General features: G+C 40.9%; 1 protein-coding gene across 5 annotated transcripts in view; it reads right to left on the reverse strand.

The window, feature by feature from the left end:
• Nucleotides 1-23,801, reverse strand: part of Hsepi (D-glucuronyl C5-epimerase) — a 230,812-nt gene that overhangs the window by 142,484 nt on the left and 64,527 nt on the right. For all 5 annotated transcript variants that reach the window (XM_067110122.1, XM_067110127.1, XM_067110123.1 and 2 more), the window contains exons 7-8: nucleotides 7,309-7,430; nucleotides 334-521 (exon numbers count right to left, since the gene is read on the reverse strand). In XM_067110122.1, the coding sequence (XP_066966223.1) occupies nucleotides 334-521; nucleotides 7,309-7,430 (310 nt within the window). The remainder of the gene's footprint in view (nucleotides 1-333; nucleotides 522-7,308; nucleotides 7,431-23,801) is intronic.

Raw genomic sequence — 23,801 nt, forward strand, 5'->3', positions numbered from 1 at the left:
AACACACCAAGAAAAACAGTCTTCAACTTGTCAAAATAACCATATTTTATTCTTATTATTATTTTTTTTTTTTCAAAATTTTGCTAGTCAAAATGAGGGTAAATTTTTGAGGCCAGAGCATCTTTAATGCAGGGAAATACAATAATCTGACAGTACTGCTGTCATAAAAACAATACAAAAACTGACATATTCAAAATACTTTAACATATATGTAAGATTAGTAGTAGCAAAAATCTTATGTAAAATTTACATGCTAAAATAGTCTTGACAAAATTAACATTTTACAGTCAATAAATTGACAAGTATGTATGCCCTACAAACCAAAGTACATACCTTAACTTGTAGTAACTTTTCTGAACGGATATAATGAAGCCTAAGTATTTCTGTCTTCTTATACTTGTATTCCATACTAACAGTGAAGCTTGCATTTCCTTGCAGAAGAATGTTCAAGTTTAAAACAATAAGATTCTGTGTTGATGAATCATTTATTCTTAATACAGCACCACCTTTGGAAAAAGATTCTGAAAAAAAAAAAAAAAAACCAGTTTCTTCAAAAAATGGTTTTCCATGAAATGATCATGGTGCAAAGCAATATACCTTGCGCAGAAAAGTGATAAAATGACAAATTTAAAAATTATATTGCATTTTTCATAGCTAACAAATCTGCGCTCTTAGCATTAGGATAAAATCTTCTAGCACCACCTGGAAACCGGTAAAAAACAATAGGAATTATTTATGCAAGGAAATGGTGGCATCTGGTGAGGAAGGAAGTGGGCAGTGACCTAATCTCAACCCCACGACTTATTTAGTTTTCTTCCAGCCCAGGGTTAACTAAAAGAGGGGTGGGTAGAGGTGGGCAGTAAATGTTAAAACCGCAGGTTTGTTAGCTATGAAAAATGACATTTTTATGATAAAATAAGATTTTAAATATACTTACCAAGTAATTACATAGCTAACAGTTTCTATTCATCGGCAGCTAAAATTTGAAATTCACAGTAGTGATACTTTCGTTTTGTTTCAGTGTAGGTAACTGACCCCACCCACTTTTGGGAAAGAAAGGAACAACTGAGCAGAGAGCTTCAATTTGTTTATGCTTAATGTCCATGTGAGGGGAAGTGGGTGGGCTCCCACTCTGTAATTACTTGTCAAGTATATATAAAATTTTATTTTATCATAAAAATGTCATTTTTATATAAGTAACTTACCAAGTAATTAAATAGCTGATTCCCACATTTACAGGGGGTGGGATGCATGGACTATTCTTCCTCCAAAACATTAGTAAATGTAATGAGTTAAGGGAATAAAATCTGCTGGCATTACCAAAATGCTTGTTGTTTCCTTACCTGGTAAGAGAGCCACAGCAGGAAGTTACTGCCTCTGGTTTTGAGCTCATCTTAACCAGCAGAGACATGGCGATGTGGCCAAGGGTTGTCTACTACACAAGTGGGAACTCCACAGTGAACGACACCTCCAAACGCTAAATGAAGTACAAAAATTTTGCTCCTGCCCAGGGCACAGTACCATCATAAAACCAGACAAAACCACGCTGTTATCTACACCATAAAATTAAAAAACCCCCCCAATCATTAAAAAATTGGTGGGTATCCAACCACAAAGTACCCCAAGGCTCCCCTAAAACTCAACACCATGCAATCATTAAAAGTTGTTTCCACATATCGGAGGTGATGTGACGCAAATACAAATTTACACCTCCAGTAAGTAGCTTGGAGGATGGAGGAGTGTGTGAGAATGTATTTAAAGGCTAATGAAGTAGCTACAGATCTGACTTCATGAGCTCTTACTTTCAAGACAGGACATTTCTCATCTCTCATTTGTAAGTGTGCTTCATGAGTGATATCCCTCAAGAAGGACAGAGCATTCTTCGTAAGAGGCCAAGATGGATGCTTGACTGACGTCCAGAGGTTGCTTGAAGAACCACTAATTTTATATAAGTAACTTACCAAGTAATCACATTGCTATTAGTTCCTACTTTTCGCGGCAGCTCAAGTTTTTTAAAATTTTGTAGTAGAGCTCATATTGTTTTGGTGTGGGTAACAGACCACGGCCACTTTCAGGGAAGAATAGGTACAACCGGCTCAGGTATTCAATTCGTTCCTGCTGCTTGTTGACTGAACATCGGTTGTTGGGTAGCTTTTGCTTTGGTTTATTCACCAGTTGTTTGTGGACATTGCCGAGTTGGTGAAGTACATTGTATTTTTTTTATAGCACTAATCAGTTTTTTCCTTAATTGTCACTGGATATGTCAGACTCGAGTGCTCATAGTATTAGGTATTGCAGCAAGGGCTGCAAGACAAGACTGACATCTGCTAGGGGTATGACACTCATACTATCTGCACTTCTTGTAGAGGAGGAAATTGCTCTCCTGACATTAACTGTAACAAGTGTAAGGAGTGGGATCAGGGGAAATGGAAGACTTTAAATTCTCATTTAGGGAGACTTCAAAGAGACAGAGAGAGACAAAGGTGGCTACAGTAAGCACAAGCACATGCTCTTACCACTAGTAGTGCCAGGTTATTCTATGTACAAGAGTGTGCTCAGATGGCCAGCCAGCCAAAACCACTTCTTAATTTAGAGTAATTCACATTCACTGCGATAAATCCTGTTCTTACAGACCTTGTCCTGTTAAGGATGAAATTTCTACTAATATGGGGGCTATTTTAGTGCAGGGTTAATCCTTGCTCATAAAATGGCTGCCCCCATGCAAATGAACTGCAAATGGCTGCCTGTATTATTCCTCTGCTGCTGCCAATCTCTCGTTTGTTATAGGTTGCCTCGGGAGAGAGCCGATACAAGGATTGCAGTCACTACCAGAAGTGGCAGCCATACTGGACCCTGAGGCGCTCCAGTCTCGCCATGAGTCGGGCATGCCTGAGTTCGTTCTCACTGTGCTTTGCCTTTGATAGTGAGTGGACGTCCATTGTTCTCACTCACCCATTCCACAGGTCTGCCAACCCGTGCCCCATGTGTGACAGGCCTTAGTTCAGGATACCCATATACTGGATCACTCCTTTGGCCTCCTACGGTAAGCCTAAGACAACTTGAGTATTTTGGCAGCCTGTTTTTCCTCTTACTGAAATACTTTTTTACTTTTTAATGAACCCCTCCAAGTAAAGCCCGTGCTCCACCACATGTATTTCTCTCTCTCCACTCATCTCAGTAAACCCTCCTTTTGTTCTCTAGTCCATCCTTTCTCAGCCACTGTCACTCATCGTTTGCATTCTAGTTAATTCCAATTTGTGAATGGTGCGATACAAGTGAGTTTCGATTGGCTGTGCCATTCGTGGGCATATTGTTAGTGAATCCTTATTATTTCAACTGCATGGTATTAGGGCTTCAATTCTCGCCAATCCTAAAGTTAATTCGACACCTCTCTCTTCCAAAGGAGTGCCTTTATCATGAGTGACCGAGGACACTCTCAGCTCGCCCTTTCATTCGTCGCCTTGACTCATTGACGGGCGATGGGACAAGGAATTTCAGCTTTTTTTAGCACTGTCCTCTAAAGCTATAAAGCTTATTTGATTAATCATGTATGCCCCTAGTTGTAATTAATTTGTACACTACCCTATTAATTGATAAGTAAATGTAATTAATCATTAACTGAGTATAATTACGCCTTGCAGTAACCTGCCTAAAAAGAGTAACGAAGATTAGTGTCCATCTTCTTTCCATTTTTCTCAGTTTTGTTTTGTTTTACTGTCAGCTATTTTATAGCATTCCGTTGCCAAGGCCAGGGCTGGCAAGTAACAAACCCCAAAATTAAGGATAACTGGGGAACTGTATATCACAAAAACCATTTAATTTGACTGTAAAAATACTACAAAGGAAATGCTGGCCTAAACAACAAGGCTGGTAAGTCAAGTACGATATGGAACTACGATCACATCTACGTTTCGTAAACAAGAAGTTAGGTCAACCAACCTGATTTACCTTTACGGTAATCTCACGTCATCTACTGATGTTAAAAAGTCATTGAATAATGAGTTTCAATAACAAAATTGTCTAACATTATTGCCTCATTATCACTTTGTCAAACAAGAACAAACAGCACGGCAATTACAGCATAGCCTAGCGATTTACTCCCAACTTTTCACCTTGCAAGAGGCCTACTGGCTCCCAATTTAAACATTATCAGCCTACACATTAAAACTATTCACTGGGTCTTAAAACTAAGTACTAAGTACTTAGCTTGAGTAGTGTTATGATGATCGAAAAATGCATAGTTGAACACAAATCCCAGAGCAAAACCTGGGGATTAGTGAACTCTTGAAAAGACCAGAGTGTAACGAGGAAGTTGGCTGACATCCATGCTGCTGCCACATCTGTGCAAGTGGGACATAGACAGCCAAGGCAGTTGCTGTAGGACAGGAGATAGAGCCCTCCTGTCCTGAGTCCTATATATTCTATCACTGTGCCAACAAACACTCTTCTGGTTGAGACTAACTATAAGATAATTCTTTGTAACTGGTTGGTCTGTCTTATGGAGCCCTGGCAGGACCATGACAGTGTAATTCCTTTGAGGATAAACAGCAGCTATACTATAAAAAATCCAAATTAGATGAAAGCTGTTGCAATATTTGGCATATGGCTATTATAAATAGTAACAACTTTAGAAAATTTCTGGCACAAAGCAGTGAAATAATTACTTTTGCTGGTAGCCAGGTTTATAACTTTTATAAAATGAATTTTGCATACAAACACATAAAGAACTACCATAATTATCATAATCTAAGAGAAACACCTAACAACTGGGGCACACAAGGTAATATAACTAATTACAAAATTACAGTATAGTGTTTCCTGTGCAGTATATCTTTGTTAATGCTTTGTGATTACCTGTGGTCATAATTTTGCCTTCCTTTTATGAATTAAAAGTCCAATAATTTGACAACTGATTCTTTAGGAAACTATATACGTAGTCTGCATATTTCAGAGATTTATGTTTTGGCTCTTCAAAATGAATTACACACTGCTCAGCATGAAAAATTATAGTAGTCTTCTTGGCATATTTTGCTCCCTAGAAGGTATCACCTAATTATCTTAGGCAAGTGTTATCAAGGGTGGAGGTTTAGTGCCTCCCATGGAGTCAGTAGCTGGTCTTCTGGAGCTGAAAGAGATATGGAAGACAAAATGGATTTATCACTTTTAAGAAGTTCCAAGACAGAAAAATATAATAATGCCAATCTGAATTGGTATTTTCAGTTTGTGTTATTTTTTTTTTAACTAAAATGGCTGCTAAGTGACAAGCATACATGCACATGAAGAGGCACTGTCATTAAGTATTACATACCCCAAAAACAGTTAAATTCTGAAAAATGTAGAATAATGGTGTTGACATGAAAGTCAAAACAGAGGCAAGAAAAATCAGCTCTAAATTCCATATCAAGAGACAGAGAACTATGCATTTAGATTCAAGGAATTCTGGTTTCAGCTCTGTAAAAAGCCAAGTTAGCCACACTGGGCAAGTGCTTCATGATGCAGTAAAGGGGCATCCACCTTGGGCCTAGTCATCACAGAAAAGGTAAAGATATTTTAAAAATGGATGAAAATCACAATGCTGAGTTTTCTCAAAAAGTACTGTAGACTGAGGCACATCATGGAATCATATAATAAAAAAAATTGGTAGCAGAGCCAAGTCTGCCTCTACTGAAGTTATTGAAGACTACAACAATGTCTTCACAGAGCTCATAATTGAGTGTGACCTGAATCCCATCCAAATTTACAATGGTAAGATGGATTTATCTGCTAGGGGCATCCCTCAAACAACTTTGCCACAGGCTGCTAAAATGATTAACCTCTAACTTTTGTGTTCTAGATTTTCAGTTAATTTAAAGATGCTATTTACATGGCTACTCAAGTCTGGGATGGGGTAGAGAAGTCAAGTCAGCGAAGACATCACCAAAATTGTGGCCTGGCACTATGTTCCAGGAGGAATTTATCAGACTTGTTCAAGGTGCCTCAGCCACTAACGTCCTTATTAAGCTCACAGGGGAGGAAGTTGACTCAGTGCAACAAGACGATGATGCACCAGATTCAAAAATGACAAATGAACATAACATCTTGAGTGTCACCAACCCTATGAAAGTAAAGACAATGGATGACAGCAAAAAGATGGGAAATAAGAAAATCAACAGAAAGTACCTAGGAAGACTACATCAGATATGTTTTGATTTTAACAGCTATGAATCATGCTGAACTATCATGTAAAGGCACTTCCAGGCTAAGAGAGCAGCATTAATTTATGATTAATTTAGGAAAGCTTCTACATGAGCCTTTTCTTCTTCATCTGTCACTCCCTCCCATTGCCTGCAACTTTTTGAGGCCCTGATCCTAAGCCTCTGGAGTCAGGCCCTTAGCATTTAGACCTCAACTACCCAAAGCCCTTGTAAATTGATGACCCTATACCCTTGGATGCTGAGGAACATAGTCCTTGGAGGTTGTTGATCTACAACCAAAGAACCTGTAGCAGAGCCCTCTACTGCTCTGAATCCCTCTCTGCCATGACCTCCATAAACCGTACTGCAGACGTGGGGTAAGTGACAAATGTACATGCTATGTTTTATACTGGAATGTTACCTAAGGGAGTAGAATTGTGGGAGAGTATTTTTAGATATTGTATTATAATAGGATGACATTTTGGTTGTAATATTTGTAACAATGGCAGATATACTCATTAATATGAACTTTTTGCAGCTGACTAACAGAGCATAGGAACTCAGAGGGGTGAGGGGTCAGGTTGCAATTGTTCTTTTATGGAATGTTGTAGGAGGTGCTTGAGTAGTATGATTATATGTTTGGACATTTTATCTTAAGAAGAATACCGTCTGGCTGCAGTGTTAGTACAAATGGCGGTGATATTTATCAACATAAATTGCTAATAGTTGACAAGCAAAATATGTTAGGAACAGATATGGTAGACAACTTGACTACAATATTTGGAAATTTTGATCTTTTGTCAAGAGTTTGCATGAAAGAAGTCTTCAATTAAGAACTTTTTCATGGATATAACATTCACTGTCTATCATTAACATGTACCCAATGATTTGTGACAAAAAATGACAACTGCTTGTTGAAATCATGACTGCTTTATGAAAATCTTATTCATGCATGAAAAGGATTTTTTTCTGGTCATTTCCCCGATTTGGTAGAACAGCAAATAAGAAATTTTTTGCCCCAGGGGGTTATGGTAGTCATCTCTCAAGTTTCAGTTTACTTTCATTCAAAACCTACCTACTTTTTTTGATAGGGTATAGTACCTGACCAACTACAGTACTGTACAATGATTCTTACCAGGAGTCCGGAATTTCAAGACATTTGAAAAACTTATAGGATCCAGTGTTCTTGTGACTTTAGCTCCTACACCTTCTGCAAGCCAAGTTCCCTTGTGAAGCACACCATCTTCTAAAACATACCTGAAAATTAATCAGATATAATAGACAACAAAAATTATTAGCACTGTAAAAACAAAGAGAAGGTATTAGAAAAAGAGAAGCATATTTTTTGTCTTGTGAGTTGGAATGACTACACTCTCTTGAGTTTTCCAGTTTGCCTCACCTTCTTGAGTGGTATAATTTTACTTCAAGAAGCATCCAAAAATATACTTTGATAATGCATATTAAATGTATGTCAAAAAGACTGTGGAAATGCTTTCTGTGAAAATTCTTACAGTAAGTCTCACCAAAAACCCTTCAACATTCAACTACAGTTGGGACAGCCATTTGCCCTTCCAATTTAATAACATTTGAATACAGCACTGTAGTCCAATGTTCGTATAAACTAATCTAAATCACAACAGATTTCAATGCCAATATGTTTTATGAACTATCAACTCCAAATGGCCAAATCTCAAATAACTGTATGCTTGGCTGTTGTTATCTAGTTGTTATTATGCCTCAATGTTAGAGTGCTTAGTACTAAATTAATATTTCACTGCAATTCAAGTGTCCTCAAACCATGCTTGAGGAAGTAATAAGAAACTGTTCCCCCATTACACAAACAATTCCCAGATAACATAAACATCTCTATTCTGCCATGAGTGCTTATTTTCATGAAATTCATTTCATACTCACATTATGCAAGGTGGGTCAGATGTGCTTTTCCTATTAGAGAAGGTTATTTCTACTTAACATATAAAAACTATAAATCGCCCAGACTATAGGCCAATAATTTTTTAAAGTTCTTAAAATGGGTTGGAAATCCTCTTCCCTTAGCCTCATTAAAACTCTTCAATTTACAGCTGCCCACTGGTGGCCTTTTCTCATTAATTGCAACTTAAATGGTTATTACATTACTTCCACTATAGAAGCAAAAATGATGAAGCATACCATACCACTGACCATTCGATATATGGCAAGCATCCTGCAGGACCATTCAAGACTAAGACAGCTATGTCGATTTACATATGAATAAAAAACACAGGGCTCCTCTTTTGCTTGACATCTTCAAATTACTGTTATGTACCTCTCCTCTTAAACTTTTGTGGCAATCTACCCTTTTCAAAATTCAAAAGGTCATAACTTGCCTGATGAATCCTGATTTACACATTTTAAAAGTTCAGTAACCTAATGATTTGGTTCACATATCTTGACCTAACCTCTACCTATTCATACCTGTCATCTACTGTATCTTCATCTCCATTTCTACTGTATATTTCACCTATAAATGAAAGTGAAGCTTGTGCTTTCAAACATTTAACATTCTACTTGAATTTATTTCCTTGGTTTCATCTGCAATAATGCTGTAGTAACACTATATGCATGCTAATTCTTCTATAGAAAGACCATGGTTGGATATATGATAGCAAAATTACTGAGGTCGATCATAATTGCTCCTTTAGCATTTTGGACTCTTTCCATTTCATCTGATTGGTATTTCAAGAGGATGCCTAATACTACTAGTAATTCAACTGTTGGGTTCTGTTACATTTCGAAAGGAAGAACTAGTGTCTTCACAAGGGAAAATGCTCCACCCACAACTGAATTTATTAGTTAAACCCCTAACCTATGATGAATCAAGTACCGTACATTGCATTTCTAGAATATACTAAATTCATCTTCCAGAAAACAATAAAACTATCAAGCATTACTACTGTTTGAACTCACTTATTCTTTATCTACCCCCCTTCATCATCATTGGTTTGAGTTCTCAAAATTACTAAAAGTACCTTGTTTTATACCTACCCTTATTTCAAGACAAATTGTAAATAGTTATCAATTTCATCTATTAATTAATATATATATGTTATCTTCATGCGTTATCGTTAATGTCTTCACTGCACATACAAGATTAGGCTATGTAAAGATCCATGTTTACTGCAGATGCATATATCTTCTTTGAATCATTTGAAAATAATCTGAAGAACATTCTCCCCCCAACTGATATAGTCATGTTAAAAGTTCATAGTTTCCCTAGCATAATAGGTGAGAATATTAGGACTAATGCATTTGAAGGAGAAGAATGCAAAAGACATAAGACAAACAGATGAGATCTTTCAAATATCGTTCACAGGGATTTTTACTATCTAAAATTCAAGACTACCATAAATGAGCAAGGAATATGTTGATGATGAATTTTTAATGCAAAGGACAATGGAATAAGAAACAAAATACAGTGCTCCCCTTCAGCACATGTCCAATAAAAAAAAATTGAAGAAGTCACGATCTTGACCAAAATGGGAGTGACAGACCCAAATCTTAAAGGATGGAAGACTAAGAGCCATGAACAGAGGATAATTCCAAAGCTTGGAGGTAAAGTAGAGCAAAATAACTGTAACTGTAAAATCCAACGAATGCTGATTTTCACCACATCTAGCAGTCATCATGAGAAGGAATATTTATATTTTATCTACAAAATAATGTGGTTTATCCATTTTCAATTCAATCATTCACTCTGGCTCTCAGACATTGCAAAGCCTGCTACTCTTACTTAATCTTTCTGCATCACTGATTTGTACGATCTCCATCCAGTTATCATGTAAATCTTCAATACCAAGTTCATGTAAGATCTCCAGGAAGTTGTCTTTCCATCATATGCTGGATCAACCAATCACTTTCCCCACCAACATGCCTTTTACTGTAGTACCAATCAATGTATTCTATTTCCCTCCACAGTTGCTACATCCTGTCGATTACAGCTTTTGAGATTTTATGAAAATGACATTTTTATAATAAAATAAAGTTTTATATTTACTTACCAAGTAATTACATAGCCATAAGTTTCAAGTCGTCGGCAGCTAAAATATTGAGATTCACAGTAGCGCTACTTTTTTTTTTGGCTAGGCGACTAACCCTGCCCACTTTCAGGGTAAGAGAGGAACCAGCTCAGCACAGAGCTTCAATTTGTTTATGCCCTGCTGTCCATGCAAGGGGAGGAGAGAGGGATCTGATCATGTAATTACTTGCTAAGTATATATAAAACTTTATTTTATTATAGAAATGGCATTCTTTTATAAGCAACTTACCAAGTAATTACATAGCTGAATCCCACATTGAAGGAGGTGGGATGCATGGACCTATCTACTCTAATAATTGTAATGAAATAAGAGAAAATTTGCTAGCACTGGTAAAATGCTTGCTGGTTCCTTACCTGGTGAGAGAGCTGCTGCAGGAAAATACTGCCTCTGGTTGGCACTCATCTACACCTGTTGCGGCGTGGTGGGTATAGCAGTGGAGTGCCTGCTACTTTAGTGGGATTCTTTGCAGTGAAGGAGTTTTCCGATTGCTAACAAAGAATTAAAATGTTACCCCTGCCCTGGGCTCAGTACCATACAAAAAACAACCAGAGTAAACAATTTAGTCTCCTAAACCACAAATTAAAAACCACTACCCATCCATTAAAAGACAAACTGGTGGGCACTCCACGTACATAGTACCCCAGGGCTCCCTATGACTCGACACACTTATTTCAAGGTGAAGATAAAAAGGATGGAAGGGATACTTCCTACACTCCCTCTCCCAGCACCATGCCAGCAGTCAAAAATGGACCCAAGGTACTTCAATTTTTGTATGTTTCAATTTTCGTGCGAGTATTGAGATGCAAAAATTGACTTGTACTTCTGATATGTTGTTTGGATAATTGAGGAAAGAGACAAATTGTATTTGAAAGTCAGGGACATGGCTACCGCCCTCACTTCGTGTGCTTTCACTTTAACTGAGGGTAAGACATCCTCCTTAATCTGAGAGTGAGCCTCTGAGATTAGGTCTTTTAGAAAAAATGCCACGGCATTTTTTGAGAGAGAGGACGTGCGGGATCCTTTACTGAGCACCAAATGTTGCTTGATGCACTATGAATCTTTTCAGTTCTTTGTACATAGTATTTCTGTGCCCTTACAGGGCAAAGAGTCCTCTCTTCCTCTTCAGAACCTAAGATATCCATCAGACTCTTTTTAGAAAAAAAAAAAAAAAAAAAAAAAAAAAAAGAGGCCAGGGATTGGAAGGGGTCTTGTTTTTCGCTAAAAAACCGAAGGTGAATGAACAAACTGTGCAGTATTACCCTGGGAAAACCTAATTCTCTTGTCTATTGCATGTAGCTCGCTAACACATTTAGCAGTAGCTAATGCTACCAGAAACAAAGTCTTCCTTGTGAGATCTCTCATAGATTGAACGTAGGGGTTCTAAACAGGGTTCCAACAGCCACTTAAGGACCACGTCCAGGTTCCAGGCCACCAACTTTGCTTCCTCCTGTTTGGTAGTATCAAATGACTTGATGAAATCAGACAAATCTTTATTAAAGGAGAGATCTACTCCCCTGTGCCTAAAAACTGAGCTCAACATTGATTACTCTGTAGCCCTTAATGGTTGCGGAACACAGTCCTCTAGATGATCTTAAATAAAACCGGAAATCTCCAATCTCTGCTGCAGACGTCTTAGACGACGAGATGTTATGTCTTTTGCACCAGGATCGGAAGACTGTCCGCTTCGCCTGATATTCCTTGCTCAGGGATTGGCATTTGCACTGAGCAATAGCCTCTGCAACTGACTCTAAAAAGCTCTTCACTTGCACCAATTTTCTGACAGTCTGAATGCAGTCAGGGCCAGAGTGGACAGTCTTTGGTGGAAACATCTGAAATGTGGCTACTTGAGTAAATTGGGTTTTTGAGGCAATAGTCTCGGAAAATCTGTCAGAAGCTCTAGCAAGTCTGGGAACCACTCCTGGGCTTTCCAAAATGGCACTACCTGTACTAGAGTCATAGTCACATTTTGGTGATTTCGGAACTTGTTGATAAATTCCCTCACCATCTTGAATGGAGGAAAGGCGTAAAGGTCTTTGTCAGACCAGTCTATGAGCATTACGTACATCCGTCGCCCATGCTAGTGGATCCGGGGCTGGCGAACAACACAGAGGAAGACTATGGTTCTTGGTGGTCCAAACAGATCCAGAACTGGCTGTCCCCACAGTTTCCAAAGTTGTAGGCACACTAGGGAGTCTAGGGTCCACTCTGTGGGGAGAACTTGCTTCTGGTGGCTCAGTTTGTCGGCTAATACATTTAACTTTCCCTGAATAAATCTGGTTAAGATCTTTGTATGGTTCTGATCCGCCCATATGAGAAGGGGCTCTTGCTGCTTCGCAAAGGGTAAACAAAAATGTCTCCCCCCTGCTTCCTGACATAAGACAGTACTGTGGTATTGTCCAAATGGACTGTCACTGTCTTGTTGAACACTTCTACTGCAAAAGCTTGCAATCCCTAGTGACTTGCTTTCAGCTCTTTTACATTTATATGCCATTTCTTCTGTTCTAGAGTTCAAATCCCAGAGACCTCCCAGTCTCCCAGGAGAGCTCCCCAACCTAGGTCAGCATCTGAATAAAACACTAGGTTGGAGCTCAGAGGAAGGAGTGACTTCCCTTGGGGGAGTCTATCTCTTGATCTCCACCAAAGCAGGTCCTCTTTGATTCCTGGAGTTACTGGGAAAACGAAAGTGTCCGGATACTTCTCTCTGTCCCAACTGACTCTTAGATAAAATTGTAAGTTCCTCATGTGCAGCCTTCCCAGAGTTACGAACTGCTCCAAAGACGGGAGGGCCCCTAGTAGGCTCATCCAACTGTTCACAGAGCAAGACTGAAGGGAGAGGAATTTGTCCGCCTTCTGAAGGCAAGATTCTATCCGTTTTGAGGGAGGGAAAAACCCGAGAAGTCAGAGAGTTTATCCTCATCCCCAAACATGCTATCTCCTGAGAAGGAGGCAGTTGGGACTTTTGAAAGTTTATTAAAAGGCAGAAGTCTTGGGTTAGCAGAAGGGTCTTTTGAAGGGCCTCGGTACATTTCTCCCCTAATTGACAACGAAGGAGCCAATCGTCTAGGTAGAGTGAAATGTTGACTCCCATCAGATGTAACCAGTTCGCTATGGGAGCTAAGACTTGCATGAATACTGTACCTGGGGAGCCGTGGACAGTCCGAAGCAAAGGGCCCTGAACCGATACCCTGTTCTGGGAAATGAACCTTAAGAACTTCCATAAGTCCTGAGGAGAGGGGATATGGAAGTATGCATCCCTCAAGTCTACTGAAATCATCCAATCCCCTTGGTGAATGGATGCTAGGAAGGATTGGCTCGTTTCTATTTTGAACCAGGTTTTCTGGACATACAAATTCAGGGCACTTACATCCAGAACTGGCCTCCAGCCTCCTAAGGCCTTGGGGACTACAAACAGATGATTGTAGAACCCCGGAGAGCAGGTGTCCTTGACCACTTTGATGGCTTCTTTCTTGTGGAGGGATGATGCTTCTTGAGAGAGGGCAGAATACCTCTTGGAGCCTACGGAGTAGGTTATCAACTTCCACAATCCAGGTTTCTGCTCCTTTCACTTCCCAATGTTCCCAAAAGCGGAGGAGCCTTGCTCTACCGGAGTACGGAGGATGAGGTTCTCATTTACGAAAGGAGGGTTTTGTGGAGGACTTCTTGATTGCCCGAGAGGCAAATCAGGCATTTGCACTAGGCCTGGGAAAGCCTCTTTGTCTGTTTCTACCATGAAAGGACTGCGATTGAAAGGGGAAAACTGTCCTAGAACTGAAAGAAGGAGTCTCTCTAAGGAGTCTTGCAGATTGAGCAAGAAGGTCCTGAGTAGATTTTTTCAGAAGATCTGATGCAATCTGTAGCACTGTTGCCTGTGGGAACAGACGTTGCTGATCAAGTGGGGAAAAGAGGAGAGTGGAGTTTTGCAAAAGGGTCACTCCTTTTGCAGTGTAGGAACACCAAGGCTCTATTTTCTTTAAAATTCCCATCGCAAAAAGGGAAGCCAACTCCAGAGAGCCGTCACTCATGCCCTTGTTGAGACAAGATGACCCCTGGAAAATCTGAGGTGTAGTCCTCCCGTACATGATGACAATCCCTAACCTTGCAAGCAAGGGCACCTACTGCCCAATCTAAGAAGCTTAGCACTTTGAAGACCTTAAAGAGGTGTTTCATCAAGTGATCCAGTTCTGATGTTGAGAAAAGGATTTTAGCAAATTGAAAAAGACCTCTGGGAAGAATCTATCAGACCAGAGAAGTCCCCCTGGGAGGAGGCAGAAGCTCCCAAGGATGGGGCCTCTCCAGTTGCATAGGGCAAATATCTCCTCTGTGAGAGTCTGGAAGGAGGGCAACTAAAGGAGGCTCTTCCCTGCTCTCTCTTCCCTGAGAGCCAACTTTCCACTTCATGCAAGCTGGGGAAGCCAGAGCTGCAGGCGAGAAAAAATTAGTTAACACTGCCAACAAAAACCTTAGCAACGAATCATATGCAGTAGGTGGGGTAACTGGGTCCACTTCCTCTTCCTCATCTGAAGAAATGGGAGGCAATTCTGCAAGAGGTTGAGGAGTTGAAGGGGTTTTCTTGATTAAACCGAAGATGTTGTCCAACTGACATTGAATAGTCACAAAAGAAGGGTCCAATACTGCGGGAGCCTGTTGTGCCGAGGCAAGAGACTGAAGATGAGGGGGCAGCTGAGCAATGGCCGGATTCGATACCCCAATGACAGGAGTGGGTGCCGGGAGTTTCGAAGTGGAGACAGGGAGAACTGGTGCCAAAGGAAGCTCGGCAGTCAGTGGGCTACTGGGAGTTAAAATGAGCTTAGGAGCTAACTGGCTCTCATTCACTAATGGATGCTTGGGCACCAACAGGAACTCAGATAGGACTGAACATTCTGCTATCAAATGTTCAGACATCAACGGAAGCTATGGCACCACTGGGCGCTCTGGAGCCAAAGGCCGCTTTGCGGGAGTTGCTAAAGACTGAGGAATTGCTGAGTACTCTGGCACTAATGGCGCTTGAGAGCCCAAGGGAGCTTGGCAGCAATTAGGGATCCAGGAGCTGGGCACTCGAGACCCTGAGGGAGCCCAGCAGCAAATAGGGATCCAGGAGCTAGGGGCTTGGGTGCTAATGGGTGCTCAGACACTTTCTTATGCACAGAAGAATACTCCAGAGCGATGGATGGGCACTCAGCCGATGACAAGTTCCTAGACAAAGGCGAGCACTTACGAGAAAGGGCGAGATGCCAAACCGTCGAATACTGTCCCTCTAACTCTGGGTGATCCTGGGAGAAGCGTTCAGGATTGTCCCAAAAACTGCAGGATGGGAGTTTATCTTAAGAAGGTTCTCTGAACCTTTTAGCAGGCACTGAAAAAGAATGAGACACTTCCTTTGCATGTCTTTTCAAAGGACGCGATACGTCTTTGAAGTGCCATTGGCGCCTGGGACTAGATTCACTAGAACTAGACAGACTAGAACGAAAGAGGACTCACTTCCATTGAGATGCCTTTCCAGTTGCGTTCTGTCGTAACCTGGAAGGCGACAACAGGTCCAACTGAGGGGTGACTGCCTGTGGGTAGACCCCTTCAACCCCCTTTGGGCTACCAGTTTGACTCCTCCCAGGTTTAGGGGAGTTTGCCATGGACCTTTGCCTAGGAGAATTGGCAGGACAGGCATCCACCTCCTCCACTAACAACAGTTAATCAATTTTGACATGGAACTTGTCCATAAGGACTCTCTCTGAAGTGCCTAAATGTTCCATAGTATTCATTAATAAACCAAATTTTTGGTTAACTCTCGGCTCATGGCTGGCAATGGGGTTGGGATTGGGAGTAAGGGAGCTGGGGTGAGGAGAGGGTGGAACAGACTGAGAACTGGGATTGGGTGGAATAAAAGATACAGACTCAGAAACATTATCAGCAACAGACTTAGCAGAAACCTGACTAGCTAAAGTCTTTTTACTACTGGCTCTCGAAGCCACTTTCCTCTTTTTGTCTCTGTCTAACTTCATCAAATGACTATTCAAAATCTTCCACATTTGAACATCCCAATGTTCACATTCATTACAAGTCAAGCCTGGAAAACAAATTTGACTCCTAGAAGTCATGCAGTGCGTGCCGGTCATAACAGGCTTTAGTTAATCTAGTATTGCAGCCTGTGCTGCAATACCTAAAACTCTGAGAACTAGAACTGAACATCACTGACAAGTCAAGTGTCAACAAAGCCTAAATTGTCTAATATCAGGTAATAATCTTCATACGGTAAGATATTGTCTTTTAGAAGAGGGATGGTATCTCCTCTCATTTTCTAGTTCGTGTGAATCTGATAGCTTTAGTTTTATGAGGTGAAAACTTAAATCCCCTAGCATCTGCCCATTTTGAAGCTGCATTTATTGCAGTCTGAAGCTTCCTGCAGGCTTGTGCAGCGGTAGATCCGCTGCAGTAGATAGCAAAGTCATCTACAAATAATGATCCTTGGACCCTAGTTGGTAGGTGGTCCATCAGACTATTGATTGCTATCGTAAGTAAGGTAACACTTAGCACACTACCTTGAGGGACACCTCCTTGTATACAGAAGAGGATAATGCAGATCCAATGCGAACTTTTAGGTAGCGATCTGATATAAAATGCTTAATGAAATAATACATATTGCCTCCAATGCCCCAAGAAGCTAACTGCTTCAGAACACCATCCCTCCAAGTGGTAATGTAAGCTTTCTCCACATCAAAGAAAACTTCAACGACTTGATTTTGGATTTCGAGACAGCTTGATGTACGAGACAGTCATTGTTGTCTGCTCTACGCCTGTTGACTACAGTGTCAAACTGGTCCTTGGGGAAGACAGATAAGGAGTTTAAGATATCTCCAACCCATAAAGCTAGTATGGAATCCATACTGACAAATTTCAAGACTTTGGAGAGGGCGGCATCTCTTCTCTTTTTAGTAACCAACTGACCCACATTTTAGCTGTTAAATGAGCTCTGTAAGAAATTGTCTTACGGCCAGATAGCAACCACCTAAAGGCGGCGGTACTCTCTTCAGTGTTGTCCATGGTAGTGGAAGATATCTTAGCCACTGCAGTTGCCCATAAATCAAGCCATGAAGCAGCCTGGAAAGCTGATGAATGGTTGTCTCTTCTTCTTTAATTTGGTCTAATGAGATGCCTGAGCCTAAATGAACCAGGTCTGGATCAACTTTTCTTGATCGCAAGGCAACCTTGAAGGTTGCATAAAAATGTCTATGTCGAGGTAGTGGTGGAGGAAGCAGCTTGAAGGATCTACTGGAGCAGAGTGAATTTTCCTGCCTGGAGACAAGAGAATTCACTTGGGTAAGAATGAAATCAGCATGCTTAGAGCATGGTAAACCCAAGGAAGACTTAGTCTCTTTCTTAGGTCCAAGCAGAGCTTCAGTGCCTGAAATTGATCAGAGGAGGTAGCCCACAAATACACTCAACGACCTTAGCATAGGTAGTCATAAACTCTTGATGATCTGTATCTTCTACCTCTGAGCCACGAGAATCATGATCAGACCGAGTCGGAGGGAGACAGAACATCGTTGTTCACCATTAGAGCGTATGCTCATTTAGGACCCAGGAATTTCTTGGGGGCCTGTAAATCTGTAAAGCGAGGAGGAATCTTGTCCTGATCCCGATCCGGCCCGCGAGAATGGGAACAAGAACCACGATGAGCAGATGAATGTCTTAGTTGGCTGCACAGCCGTGTTGGGCTGTCATTACATGAAGCATGGTGACGCCCGTGTGAACAAGAGCGTGGATTATGGTCATAGCTGTGTGAGCGAGAGTGCCGATCGTGATCGCTCCTGGGAGAACGTGAATGTGAATGAGGGCGAGGACTAAGGGAACGGTCTCTGTCCTGAGAGCATTCCTTCACAACTGACTTCTTAATTGGAGCTTTATCATCTTTCCTAGGACTTGGGGGACATTCGATTCATGAATGTGATGAGGAGATGGAGCAGAAATCACCGCTATTTCATGTGGAGAAGTCCGATCTGTATACTTAGATATCCTAGAGGTCTCCCCTCTGGACTCGTCTTCTGTGGCACGAGACGGGCAAGAAACTGGTTCTAAAGCAGGAGAGACGTGACCATATGCCTTGAAGGAAGTATGGCTATGCGAAGAAGCAGGAATGGGAACAACATGGATGTACTTGGACAGCCGAGTATCAGCTGTAGGAGAAGAGGAGCGAATGCCCGAAGATTGCCTGCGACTCTTCTTGTTAGGGGTGATGAAATCTTTCTTCCTCCAACGTCTGACAGGAATTGGCTGAACAGATGACGAAGAGGAGGCAGATGATGATGAAGGTGAAGGTGAAGAAGAGGAAGAACAACTGCAACTTCTCTTCTTGGAATTTGGTTTCTTCGAAGAACAACTGCAACTTCTCTTCTTGGAATTTGGTAAGTCATCACGGCCATGCTTCTTAAGAAACAAGCCTTCAACTCTGTCAAAGAGAGCCTGAATGAGAGTGTCGGAGGGAGCAGACGTAGGAGGCTTAGCGAAGGAAGTCGACAGACACAGCATGGAGGGAGACGGCACGGAGCAAAGTGCTGAGAGAGCTGTTGACAGATGAGAGGACGTCATGGAGACTGAAGATCTGGAAACTGTTACGGTGGACATCACTGCGATGCGAGACGACATGCAATGAGACAAAAGGCCTGAAAGGGTTGGTATCCCTGATAGGCCTAGCAATGCCCCAACACTCACTCAGATATCTGAGCATCTCCCCCTGAAAAGACTGTATAAGAGGGGGATGCCTCCTCCCTCATGGGGGGGGAAGCTTTAACCCCCAAAAGAACAGGGGCAGCAACATCAATTACAAGATCTCCCAAACTCCCCCCCCTCGAATCTTCTAAAGATGAAATCAAAGAAGAATGAGAGAGAATAATCTTCATGAGAAGAAGCAGCAGTGAGAGGGGATTTTGGTAAAGAAGAGGTGGAACAAGAAGGAATTAAAATGCCTGCCGCCAAGGGAGGCAAAAAGCCATCCCAAGATGGTGCCATCGGTGTCCTCTTATTATCAAATCTCCTCCATTGCTCAGGCCAAAGGCAACACTCAGAACATGGGTTACTTACCCTGCAATTGCTAGCTCTGCACCTACTACAAGTGGAATGGGGGTCTGTATCCAAAGACAGGTATCGAGAACAAGGGTTACAACCAGACCCAAGGCATCGTCTCTGGCGCCTGGGAAGCTTAGCTGAATCATGGATTTTCAATTCAGTACAGTAAATGCAAAAAACACACACAAACACAATATCGCACAGAAATCACACAACAAAACAAGAAAGAAACAACAAGAATGCCAAGGCGTAATGCGGGCAGAAAGTGCAAAATAACTGGCTCCTTGCTACGAAGGCAGTTAGAGAGAAACTGGCATGATGGTGCGTAGCGGGGGTAAGGCAGGTTGTGTTGCTTCCTCCTACTCCCCTATTGGCTGACTCCTGTTGCCACCAATTCCTTATGATATTTTTAGGATATTTATGTCAAGACAAAAAGGTTTGTTCTGTATATGAACAAACAAGTTTTAAGTATATCTCTAATTTCAAAACATTTCATATTTCAGCATGCTTCGTAAATATTTAACGTTGTGTTTTTACTAAATATTTCTGCAATTTCTTTGTATTTTCTGTTTCATTTTTTGGCAGTTACTACTTGGCATACTCATTACCTTGATTTTTTCTGGTTTATTAAAACAACTCTAGACACAACCACCATCAGCCTCCTAGTTCATTATATTTACTTACTACTTTCAAAATACATTATTATGTATGGGCAGTATGGAATTAGCACAGGTGATTTAAAGAACATCATTAAATTCTACAGTAGTTGGCAAAAATGTTAGTGGCACTTATTCTTACAAAAATTTATATTGCCAATTCCTAATGTGTGAGGGTTTGGAGTGACGTTGATAAATGGGTATTGAGATATATGTGATGAAATGTAAACCTCAAAATATGATTAAGTCAAAAGATACAGGTTTTCCCTCAACTGCAACTGCAACTGAGGAAGAGGAAGACAATGGTTTTTACAGCAGCTTCAAAACCCCTTAGACACGATGAAGAGGGGCAACCCCAAAATAAAAGACTTCCTTCACATGGGAACATCTAATTTACTTTTACAAAAAAGCTTTTTAATTTCTGACTTCAGAAAAAGTTAATTTCTTCAATACAGTTCTACCATTTCTATTAAAATCTTAAATTCAATCTGCCTAAAATTATTTGCAAGTCTGAAAAGTTTCAGAATAAATATATTTTGTCTTTCAAATTTCTCAAATATATTTGATATTGTACATCTTTGGTATAAATACATTCCTGGGAAAATAAGCTAAAAGTATTATCACAAGAAAACATTCTATTTTAAACAAGTATTAAGCTTTGTAATAATTTAACATTATTTGACGGCTTTGAACGAATCTACAGATACCACAGTATTGAAATGAAAGAATCTTTATCAAATATATAATGCTGATTTTAAATGTTATTTGGTATGAATAAATTAGCGATTAGCAAAGAGCTACCATTTTTGCCACGGATAGTTTCACCATTACTAAACTAAAGAATAATTAGCAATTTAGTCAGTGAAGCTAATTTTTCTGTTGGTGTGTCCATCATTTCATAAGGGATCCTATACATGTACAGCATAGGTGTTCTGAATGTTGTTCATTTGCCTAATCTAAGGTCTCAGACAACCCCAATCTCTACCACTTACTTTTCACAGTGCACTGCTTTGGCATAAAAGGGAACCTTGACTGCTTACTTTGATTTAGTAGGATATTTTCAACCTTGACAATTAGTCTCGTGTTTACTTTTGTATCTACTCTCAGTTACTTGGGTGTTCCCAATAAGTAGGTTTAAAATAAAATACAAAAAGGAAATTGCCATAATAATTCCCTTAAACCTTGCCATGTGCAAATTGGTGCTATAATAGTAAATTTATTGCCCTATAAAATATAAACCCCGCCTCATCCAGTTTGCACAACATTCCCTTAGTTTAATGTCCCACCTCCTGTTGGGGTTGGTTGGTTGGTTAATAAAGCAAATGGGAGGCAAGAAACAACAATGAACTTGTTTTATTACATAGTTCTGTGACCATTACATCAGCACCACCTATATGAGGATCATGGTGATCTGAGAGAAAATATCTGTAAAATGTTATTTTCATGAAAAAATTAAGTTTCATATATATTTACCAAGTAATTATAAAACTATAGTTCTAACTTGCGTGGCAACCTTTATTTTAAAAATTGCGGTAGTGCTTCGATAGTTTAGAGTAGGTGACAAGCCCTACCCACCAACAGGAGTACTGGAAATGACTTAGCAGAAAACCACATTCTGTTTGTGCCCCTATGTCCATGAGGGGAGGAGGGTGGGGTCCAATCCATAATTACTTGGTAAGCACAGTATGCAGTACATAAAACTTAATTTTATCATGAAAATAACATTTTTATATACTGTACTGTAAGTAATTTACCAAGTAATTACAGTACATAGTTGAATCCCACACTGACAGGGGTTAGGATGCACAGACATATTCTACTCCAAAACATTAAATTATGATAATGACTTTGAAATAGAAAAGTTGATAGCACTGAAACAATGCTTTTCATTTTCTTATTTGGTAAGAGAGCTACTGCAGGAAATTACTGCCTCTGGTTGGTGCTAATCTTAACCAGTAGTGGCGTAGCAGTATAGCCATGGAGTGCCTCTGCTTAGGTGGCAGCTCTGCAGCGAAGGATATGTCCGATGGCTAGCAAAGCATCAATAAGTGCCCTTGCCCTGGGCGCAGTACCACAATAAAAACAACCAGACAACGCTTTCACCTACAATGAAAACACCACAACCCATCCACTAAAAATGGTGGGTACTCCAGGTACACTGTACCCAATAGCTCCTGAAAATTCGACACTCTACTTTGAGTTGAAGAGATAGTAGGAGAAAAGAGAGATTCCTATGCTTCCTCACCCAGTACCATGCCAGCTGCTGATAACAGCCCCAAGGTACTGCAATTTTCAAACACTGTTTCAACTTCTTTCAAATAGTGAGACGTGAAGATCGGTTTGCACTTCCATTAGGTCAACTGCAGAATGGAAGTGAGTGACATATGTGCCTGAAAGACAGTAAGGTAGACACTGTCCTTTGATGAAGAAGGACAATGCATTCTTAGTCAGAGGGCGAGATGGGTTCTTGACAGAGCACCAGAGGTTACTGGATGGTCCTCTGATCTTCTCGGTCCTGCTCAGGTAATACCTTAAACCCCAACAGCATGACAAAGAACTCTCTCGTCTTCCTCAGAGCCAAGGTATCCATTACGGTCTTAATGGAGAAAGAGCAGGGCCAGAGCTTGGAAGGGGCCTGGTTCTTGGCTAAAAATCCAAGGGTGAAGAAGCAAACTCTCTCTCCATATGAAACAATTTACCCTTTATTGATGTCTTGGAACTCGCCAGTATGTTAGCAGTAGCCAAGGCCGCGAGGAAGAGAGTCTTCTGAGTAAGGTTTCTCTGAGCAGAAGAACAAAGGGATTGAAAAGCGGGACCTCTCAGCCACTTCAACACTACATCCAGGTTCCAGGAGACCATATCTTCCTTTCCTGCTTAGACATATCAAAAGACTTGAATAGATCGTTAAGATTTGGGATTGACACAAGATTCAGGACCCATGGGTTTAAACACTGAGCTAAACACCTCCTCCAATTCACTGTATCACTACTAGGTTAATTTCTTGTTAAACCTAGACTTGAGTCTGGCAATGGCAAAGGTCAGAAGCAAGGGAGCCAGGCACAGGAGTGGGTGGATTAAAAATAGGAGGGCTAGAAGCAGGAGAAAAAAGGGCAGGAAGGGGGGAAGAAGGAATAGCAGCGCTGTCTTCTACCCTAGGCTAGGGTAGAATTCTAGGCTACGGGAAGCTTGTTTCTCAACTCTAGAGGTCACTTTCATTTCTATCCCTCTCTAACTTGTCTAGTAGTGATTAAGTACCTTCTACCCTTGCTAACAATGACATTTACCATAAGTTTTCTCCTTACAGGCAATCCTCGGTTATCGGTGGGGGTTCCGTTCTGGGGGTGTGATGATAACCGAAAATCGGCGATTTCCGGCACTTTTTGGGCTTATCGGCGCCGAAAAGTGCCGATTTTCGGTTATCGGCGCCTCTGTTAGGTATGTATTGGCGCCAATACCCAATTATTGTCACCGATAAGCGGAAAAAGGCGATTTTCTGAGCCGAAAATTGCCGATTTTCGTCGCTAGACAAGCGCCATAAAACCGGATCGCCATTAACCGGGGACTGCCTGCACTATATTTCTGCCCCCTAGATTTACTGCAAATTGTATGAGAATCATATGAAGATGCTACCTGTCCTCTTATAGGGACCAGGGTAAGAACACACAACTTGTAGAGCAGCCACCACAGGTCCAAGGAAAGGGGGTGCCAAGGACTCATGGGCAAAAACCCGAAGGCAGAAAGAAATAAATGTGGTTTGATGAGACCACATCTCTGCTTTCACACTGACAGAAACTTATGGAATGTGTGGGATGGACCAAGCCACTGACTTCATGATCTCT

This window comes from Macrobrachium rosenbergii, chromosome 10 (genome assembly GCF_040412425.1).
Source record: "Macrobrachium rosenbergii isolate ZJJX-2024 chromosome 10, ASM4041242v1, whole genome shotgun sequence".
Taxonomy (NCBI): Eukaryota; Metazoa; Arthropoda; class Malacostraca; order Decapoda; family Palaemonidae; genus Macrobrachium; species Macrobrachium rosenbergii.